The following is a 9,680-nucleotide window of genomic DNA, read 5'->3' as shown; positions in this document are numbered from 1 at the left end:
TCAAACAGAACAAATAGATTTTTGCCATTTTGTGATTTTTAAAAAATGTGATAAAGATGTTAACTGAGCAGGAGATGGTGGTGCTACGAGTGTAGCGTGCAACTTTTATATATAAATATGTCTCTTCCATTCAAACCACTGTCAGACGAGTTCACACAATGCTGATTGAGCATCAGTTCCACTCGACATAGTCTGTATTTTCTGCACTGCGCACAGGAAGTGAGTAACGTCAGGACAGTGTTTCAAAAGTGATTTCTACTCATGCGTCTTGTCGCTTCCTGCTCAGTTCAGGTCTGATTGAATTGCTCGACAGTCGGTGTGTTTACGTGCAGGTTAGACTTAGACTATAATTTGGTTTTCTTTAAGTCATTTGAACAAGATAGTCAAGCTCGTCTTAGTCAGACTAACATACCTGTATAATAGTCTGATTACTGGAGTTGGACTATTGTCGGGAAGTAGAAGGAGGTGATGTGTAAACATTTAAAACATGACGTTATATCGTGGAGACTGTTCCAAACACTTCTTCTTTTTCTTCTATTTGAAGTATAATCTGGTTTATATACTGACGTACTTGATGATAACACAGTATTAGCCACCACTGCTGTACATCACTGATGTACAGAATTTCCTGGGTTTGCTTCTGCACCAACTCAGTCAGTTTTTCTTCTCTTTGCCCGTAACCACACTGACACTGACACACGGTAACGGTATAAAAAACTAAGCAAATAAATGTCAGGATCACAGAGGAATCTTTTTAAAGTTTATTTATTTATTTTTTAAAGTGATTATTGCTGTGTGTGTATTTGTCTGCAGCTGCGTTGGAGGGTTTGTGTTCAGCGTCGGTTATATTCCACTACCCAGGAGGCACCGCGGGGAAGACGGCGGGACGCAAGCCCAGTGTCTCTCAGGCGGCAGATGCAGGCAAACGCCACAGACCAGGTGAGTGACATCACTGTGATGATTTAAGAACAGCTGTGTTGTGGTTTTTTATGATTGAATGAAAGTGTCACCGGTGAGCATTGTAAACATCACTAAACTTTACTCGGCTAAGCTCGGCTTTCTTAAACTACAGAGGCTTCTCTTGTTTACCGTGCTCATTTAATCCTGAATGTAAATCTACCCACTCTGTTATTAACATGCTTTTAATATTATTCCTACCTTGTGCATGAAGTTTGTATATATGTCTGTATGTAAAACTCTTCTTTATCTGAGACTTTATCTAATTTGGCATTACCTTATCAAGCTTTATTTTCAATTGTTTGGTTTTTGCAATGCAAAGCGAACCAACATTTTATTGTAGAAGCAGTCACATATTTGGTATTTTACATTATAGTGCAATTTCTTTTGACGCAAGTAAATTAACCTCTTCTTCTTCTTCCCTTCCCTCGCGCAGCAACAAACGCGTCATAAAGCCATGTCTAACTTTAATAAACACAGACATGCTGCATACCCACACAAAGTCAGAAACTCGGATAAAAGCGGGTTATTGAGCGGGTTAATGTGCGTTAAAACTCCTGAAACTTGGCATGGAGGCAATATTGGCATAGTAGAAACATAGGTGAAACGTGGATGGAACACGCCAACAAGTTGCGCCAACTTTCACAAAACGTGGTGGGAAGATGGTATAGCCCAAGACGAACAAAAAAGTCAGTTGGGACCACGGCCTCAACTCAACAGGACGTTGGCCATTTTGAATTTAGCGTCCATCTTGGCGATTTCCATGCTCCGAATTGAGGTCAGGGAACTGCTGCACTCCCCGACTTGCGTGGTAATGCTTGCATCTGGGCGCGATGGCCGTCCGCTAGTTTATGCTGGGTTCCATCTGCATTTACTCTGACACAGTGGCATCTACAGTGATGCTTACACTTCTGGTGGAATCTCACACATGTTCTCTTCATTTTGATGCCAGGATGATTCACATGGAGCTTGTAATTGCAGAGATACACTCTATTTAGTTTGGGGATGTCATTTCTGACCAGGAAGAAGAGGTTAATTTGGATTTTGCTTGTTTTCATTTTTACAAACAAATCGCATGCCCATATAGCTGCTCCGTGTAAGTTGTCTGTGAGCAGCAGCAGCAGCAGCAGCAGCAGCAGCAGCAGCAGCAGCAGCAGCAGCAGCAGCAGCAGCAGCAGCAGCAGCAGCAGCAGCAGCAGCAGCAGCAGCTGCAGCAGCTGCAGCAGCAGCCTTCCTAACACTTCTAACACCGCGCTAACATTGTGTCATGGAGTCAATCTGCATTGTGTTTCTCTGTCTGTAGGAGCTCAGGAGGTTCTCATTGACCCAGGTACAGTATTTCGCTCTCATAGACAAAACTCCTTGCTTGTGGTCACGTGTAACCCTGTGTGTGTGTGTGTGTGTGTGTGTGTGGCGTTGTGTTTCCCCCACCGCATCATCAGAGTTTTCTGTTGTAAAATCAGCTGATGTGTTTTATTTCTTTTCTTTCTGTGACAGGTAGTGTTCTGATCATCTTTTTTTGTTTCTAATGCACCTTATTCTTTCTTACAGCTATGTTTTGGTGATTGGTGTCACATGACCACATGATTGAAGACCAAGCCTTTTTATGTCTTCTCTCATTTGCTTCCATTCTTTTCTTCTTCTTTTTTTTATTATTTAGCTTCCGTTAGTCTAACACAAATGTTCCCAGTCGAGGAAAGTTTCACTGTTGTCGCCTAGAGGAAAAATCAGATACTGTGTTTCTGTTTGACTCTGTGTCTGTTAATCATCCCAGAAACCGTGCTTTTCGTTGTGTGTGCATTGTTTCCGTTCTGTCGTATTCTACGTGCAATTTGGCCGAGAAGCCGCGCGATATACAGCGGCTCATTATTCACTTACGTGTCACAGTGACAACAACCGCAGCCCCACTGCTGGGTAACATTTTGAATTTGTAGTCGAAGCAGATTTTTGCCAAAACATGCTTCTTTGAAGCAGTTGCAGGTGCGAGTCTTGATGTCACCGGTTTCTGGTCTGTAAAGTTTAAGATGAATTTTAAACACAACACTCAGGAGGCATACAGTAGTAAATATATATCAATATGCTGTGGTGGCAGAAGCCAGGGTGACGGCGTACGGTTCCTCTTCTGTCTGAACAGCCTTCATTTTTTTGGATGGATGGATGTCTCATTTTCTTTACTTTTCTTCTTCTTCTTTTTAAAAGAAAGTGAACATATTCTGCCCTTCTCTTTTGAGTCCAGGTGCCCTCACAGCCAATGGCATCAGCGCAGACACGAGTACGGAGATTGGACGAGCAAAGAACTGCCTGAGTCCTGAGGACATTATCGAGAAATACAAAGAGGCCATCTCCTACTACGGGAAGGTACGGACCACCAACTGCAAAATTAAAATGACAGCCAAATATCGTTTTTAGAGTAAACAGATATAGATGTTTATGATATCATGTGGTATAATGTAGTGTTATTTTACCAGAAGCTCATTATTATTATTTTTTATTATTATTATGATAATTATTATTATTATTGTTGTTAACAGTCAAATCTCAGCATATAAGTAAAAGGTATAAATATAATTTGATATTTAACAGTTTAAGTATTGTATTCTCTTGTTACATGGCAGGGTAATATGTATCCTTCTCACCAGGGGGCAGTATTTGACCTGTTTGATGGGAGTTTGAAGGCATAATGATAATACTGCTCAGTATTAGAAGAGTGTATACTGTACTGATGCCTGATGTTGTTTTTAGTGAATGATATGGCACGTGGGGGAACAAGAATAAAGAAATAAGCTTGAGAACTTATGATGTGATCTCTGGAAGTGAGGGATGATATAACCTAACTTACTTAACTGAACTGTAGATGCATCACTCAAAGCTGTGTGTATCTGTTCATGGTATAATGTTTTCCCCGGTGTGACTGCACTGTCTGTGGCTACACAGCAGCAGGAAAATGGTATCCGTGTTGCTCAGGGAAAGCTGAATCGGCTCATTATGCAACCACACACCATTGAGAGACACAGTCCTGTGCTTTATCTTCATTATTATAATTGCCTTATTGCACTGACCTCCCTCAGCCCTTTTACCTGTAACTAGTTCATTGAGGATTAAATTACTCCTCAACACATAGCCATTTTGACATTAATTGAATTTTAATGAGAGTTGAAGTGGAAGGAAGTTGAGGGACGGCATTATGAAAAAAAAAAAGTACATATATATATATGTATGTATATATATATATATATGTACATACATATATGTGTGTATATATATGTATGTATATATATGTGTATATATATACATACACATATATATATATATATATATATATATATATGTGTGTGTATGTATATATATGTGTATATATATATATATATATATATATATATATATATATATATATATATATATACACATATATATACATATACACACACTGGCTTCAGGGATTCCATGTGTCAGGGATCAGCGTTATCACAATTCCCCGACACTCCCTGTGTGTGCAGGGACTGATGAGGGTGGTCATACGTTATGAAGTGGGTCGTGGAAGTCACCGTGACCCTCGTTGAGTAATTGTCTAGCTCCCCCTGCACTTTTCCTCTCCTCCGCAGTATAAGAACGCAGGTGTGATCGAGCTGGAGGCCTGTGTGAAAGCTGTCCGGGTGCTTGCCATTCAGAAGAGGGCGAGGGAGGCGTCCGAGTTCCTGCAGAACGCTGTGTACATCAACCTAGGACAGGTAACGCAACGCTTTCCCAAGTTTCTGGGATTCATATACGCAAAGGAGTCGGCTTGTGATTGTTTCTCTTTTAGTTCTTTAAATCTTGTTTGTCTTATCTGTCTTTTTTATAACTGATCACATTTACAGATGATCACATTTTGATGGCATTTAAAGCTGCTATCAATGAAATAGGTCAGAATGTGTGTTAAGATAAACGGGTAAATACTGTACTTTAGGTAATGGTTGGTAATGTCAAAGCTCGTCAGTAAGAGGTAACAAAAACATAATAAAGTTTATCGCACCTTGACACAAAACAATTAACCACACAAAACAATCACAGTGAACAGAGAGAGAAGTCCTTGTGCACACTTTTATATTACTGACACATGAATGTGTCTGCTTGCCCCAAAATGATCAAAGATGGCAGAGGAAATGGATTCTGTGCTTCACAGGTGGTCAACTGTTGCTCACAAGTATTTATTAGAAGTTACCTGCTTGGTTTTCTCTCATTATGAGTAGCACTGGGGACAATATGAAAGCTCTGTGGTCTGACAGCTATCAAAAATAACAGAGGTTTCAGTCAGTGAGGCTCAGAGTCTCTCAGTCTTAGGGGTCGGACAGCAAATCTAAGAAAAAGGCTAATATGGTTCGGGTCTCTGGCCCCTACCCCCAACAAAAGCATTAATCTGGTGATGTAAAGAGGGGCGGTAACAATAAAGGCAGCAACAGGCAGGAAATTAGTCACATGTTTCAAGCCATTAATATGCAATCCTGTAATTCAAGTTGAACTGCTGGTCAGTCGTCTCCTACTTCTACTCTCATGGATGTGCACTGGATGTTTCAAGTTTCTCGATCACTGTCATGGACCAGGATTGTTGTCTAAACTCGAGATGTCTCTGACTCGTCTCATACAAACACATGTAGAACTCAGGAGGACAGAGAAACTGTGTCAAACGCTCTGCACTGTCATATAAGTCTGAGTTTGTGTTTGTAACGGCAGCTGTCGGAGGAGGAGAAGATCCAGCGCTACAGCATCCTGTCTGAGCTCTACGAACTCATCGGCTTCCACCGCAAGTCGGCGTTCTTCAAGCGCGTCGCGGCGATGCAGTGCGTTGCCCCCACCATTCCTGAGCCGGGCTGGAGAGCCTGCTACAAGCTGCTGCTGGAGACGCTGCCTGGATACAGCCTCTCCCTGGATCCCAAGGACTTCAGCAAAGGTAGCCCAGTGTTTTTGAGTTATTTTAAAAGATGTAGAAGATCATTTACAAACTTTGGCATCATTTTTTTCTACGTTTTAGAAACAATTGCTACTATATATGCCATTGTTTATTTATTACAATATATCCAACCACGGAAACGACCATGAGTCTTATAATATCTAAATGGGTATACACAAAAATGCAAGGGTAACGCACATTTATTCATATTTAAAAGTTTTAAATGGAAATACAAAATCATTAAAACTAGGAGGCAGTGATCGAGTAAAAACACGGTTTATTTATGGCTTGACAAAAATGCACCGGGCTCCAAAAGTCTGCAGGAAAGTGGCCTCAGACTTGTGTATTCCTGCAGTATATTAGCCGCGCTATGAGTACACTCTGCTCACATTCATCATATATTAAAGCACTCTCATTGCCCAGGAACTTGAATAAAAAGGTAGGGTCACTGTCCTTTTGTACGATGTACATTAATGTTATAAATCAGATTTTAGCTCTGAACCTGGAGAGAGAGCTTCTTTTGTTTGCAGCCACACACAAACTGAAGGATTTCACTCAATCTGTTTGTTTCCTAGTGTCTAGGTTTAATGTTGTAAAAAGGAATAAATCTCACTTTGGTTTGGTTGATCTTTTTCAAATGAAAGCAGTGACATAAACTCACATTTTATAGACTCGTCAAATGACTAGTACTCCTGCGTTCCACCTCAAGCTTCGCTGTCTCTTTTCAAGAGCGCTCCTTCAAGCACTTCTCCATTCAAGCCACCACTTTACTCAAAAAGAGACCTGACCCGCGCTTCTGTGTGCAATCTTTGCTGAGGTCCTCACGACGAGCCTCTTGTTTCAACAGACTCTCGACCCTCATTTGTTGCAGCTGCACCACGTCGGCAGACACAATAGACGTCACAACAACCTATTTTCTCTTGTGGTTGTAATTCTAGGGACAAAGTGAAATGATTTTCCCTCTGATATCTTTGTTTCCTTTTATAGAGCTGTTGTTTGTTAAAGGCTGTACCTTTTTAAAGGGTAAATCAACTAAAGTAAACTCGTCTGAGGATAAAATAACCAGTGGTAACATGTGCATGCAGTAGCTGGTGTTTGACCACAGAGGCAGTAGATACACTGATTTATTTAACTCGCCAAATGTATAACTGTGAAGATGTGCACCTGGATCACCTGAGTTTATACCCTTTTAGTTAGTTTCACTAACTAAAAACTGAACCAGAATGTTGTCACAAAGCACACACTAACGTCATTTACTCATCTGCCATCCATGCTAATATCTTTTAATTTAAAGGGCCATTTTACCCAAAAAATAATAATTTTTTTTTTATTCAATTTCCAGAGATAAATGAGTTGGTTCTGAGATACACGCCTCATTTCCACAACAACAGAGGAAGTTGGGATTGAACTAAATCCCAACCAATCCAGAGAAAATAAAAGCCATACTCTTTACTGTGTTTCTGTCCAGTTTCATGAGTAAAAGATGTGAAAAAATCTAATAAATAAAACAAAACCAGGTGAAATTTAATCTGACTGTAACAGAATATGAATTATACAAACACAGCAGCATCATATTGATTTTAAGTCAATTCTTCATTCAAACATGGGCGAAACTGCCCTTTAACTGTGATTTTATACATGATACAAACATGAAAGAATGTGATACAGATATAGAGTTTTGAAAGAAGCGTCTTCTTGCATTATGGGCTAGTAAAACATCCAGAGCTTTTGGGAAGTAAATAATTAACTATTCCCTGATTAATTGATGATTAATTGTATTCAGTAACTAAATCAGTTTGATTTTCTCATAAAATACAGACGAGTTCTGTGATTTCAGCCTCTTAAGTGTGAATATTTTCTGGTTTCTTTGGTTCCTCTTGACGGTTCTTTGGTTTGTGAACAAATTGTTTTATAAAATGAGTAATCAGGTAGTTTTATCAGGCTTAAGTGTGACTGTCTTCTCTCAACACATATGTCTTTACCACAGTGATAAAGACCAATTGTTAATAGTTAAATTAAAAGATATATATATATATATATATATATATATATATATATATATATATATATATATATATATGTATATATATATATATATATATATATATATGTGTATATGTAGAAAGATATTTTGTGTCGCTTCCTTAAATCAACAGTCCATCCATGGCACACGCCTCCTCTAACTCACCTTCAACCCTTTAAACCCTTTGGCTGAAGGGATCAGGTGTGAGTCTATGAACTGGGGGAGGAAAGATAGTTCAAGTGGGAAGGAAAACCGTGTGGTCCATTCCAAGATGTCTGCTTTGCCCTGATATACAGAAGAACAAATAACTTTTTAAATGTATTGACAATGAGGAAACACTTGAAATGAAATATGTTTTTGATATTTCAGTTCAAAGCCAGTCGGGTCAGAGGCAGGTCCTGTGCACCAACACAACCATTACCTTGTCGTTGTGATGACTGGATTTACAGACTTTATCTGTTATCTCAGGCCGTGAAAAATGCCACAGATGAATCTTTCTGCACACCGGAGCAGGAGAGACATTCTCCGAAAAGCCAAAAAGTGTGTGTTGGATTACTGTCCTCGATAAGTGCTGATTTTGGCAAAACAGGTGCAGGTCGGCTAATTTTAAGTGCTTAGTGGGCGCAGAATAATTAAATGGAGGGCAAATAAAAAACGGCTTATGAGGGAATTGTATTTACAGATTGTGCAGATTGGCAGCAGAAGTCGGGATGCATAAACTGCTGATAACAGGAAAGCATCGTGGGCATGATGTTATTGGAAGTGCTGTTTAAGCTGAGGAAACCTCAGAGTGTTTACCAAGCATCCTCCCTCCCTCTCACCCCAGGCCTCCTTCGCTCATCTTTCCTTTAGTTTCCTTTCCCACTCAGTGAGTCAACAGTTGACAGCTGGGAGGAGAGCAGTGGATCTCTTTAGGGGGTTGAGGGTCTTATGTAAGAGTTGCTGTCAGGCTATTAAGATGTCTCGCGGAGCTCTGCAGAGCAAACAACCACAGTGGAGCACACGTGAAGGTCTGCAGTGGGGGATATATCACTTCTCAGAGATGGCTCCGCGCAAAACACTTGAGCTTAATCGAATTATTTGTGGCCCCTTTGTGCGGGAAGGGGTTCAGCCATGCCAAATACAGGCTTACCATGGTTTGTCACACACTTGTGCAGTTGAAAAGAACTGTGTGTGTGTGTGGGTGTGTTTATAGAACATCTGTGTTGAATATTATATTAATATTTCCCAATATTACGATGTCAGTATAAGCAGCGCTTTACTATAATTATTAATTCAAATTCTCTGAATGGAAAGATCAGAGCTTTATGTATAAAATATGCAAAATATGGTCGCGTCCATTACAAAGAGATAATATTGATATTATATGTAGTAATTATACTTACTTATTAACTACTTAAGATGTTTAGGTGCATAGTTTAGATGAAGTGAGGAAGGGTGTGTGTTAGAGCTGAAACAATTACTCGATTCATCGATTATTAATCGATCACTAAATGAGTGATAAAATACAACTATTTTGATAATCGATGAATCGGTTTGAAGCTTTTTTTCATGATTAAAACAAGATTTCTGATTGTTTCAGCTTCTTCAATGTGAATATGTTTATCTTTTCTTTGCTCCATACAAACAAAGAAATCAACATCATCATCTCCAGGTTTGACACTGACCAACATTTTTTAACGTTTTCTGACATTTAATGGACCAAACGATTACTCAATTCATCGTGAAAATAATCGATTATGAATATAATCGTTGGTTGCAGCTCTAGTGTGT

General features: G+C 39.5%; 1 protein-coding gene across 3 annotated transcripts in view; it reads left to right on the top strand.

Moving 5' to 3' along the window:
• The window catches only part of trappc9 (trafficking protein particle complex subunit 9), a 154,757-nt gene that overhangs the window by 4,761 nt on the left and 140,316 nt on the right, over nt 1–9,680 (top strand). For 2 of the 3 annotated variants that reach the window (XM_044052128.1, XM_044052129.1), the window contains exons 4-8: nt 814–939; nt 2,261–2,287; nt 3,194–3,315; nt 4,560–4,685; nt 5,668–5,884. In XM_044052128.1, the coding sequence (XP_043908063.1) occupies nt 814–939; nt 2,261–2,287; nt 3,194–3,315; nt 4,560–4,685; nt 5,668–5,884 (618 nt within the window). The remainder of the gene's footprint in view (nt 1–813; nt 940–2,260; nt 2,288–3,193; nt 3,316–4,559; nt 4,686–5,667; nt 5,885–9,680) is intronic. The other variant, XM_044052130.1, reaches the window with a different exon arrangement.

This window comes from Solea senegalensis, linkage group LG20 (genome assembly GCF_019176455.1).
Source record: "Solea senegalensis isolate Sse05_10M linkage group LG20, IFAPA_SoseM_1, whole genome shotgun sequence".
In the NCBI taxonomy this organism is placed as follows: domain Eukaryota; kingdom Metazoa; phylum Chordata; class Actinopteri; order Pleuronectiformes; family Soleidae; genus Solea; species Solea senegalensis.
The sequence above is the reverse complement of the archived record's forward strand: the minus strand, read 5'-3'. Positions and strand labels throughout refer to the sequence as shown.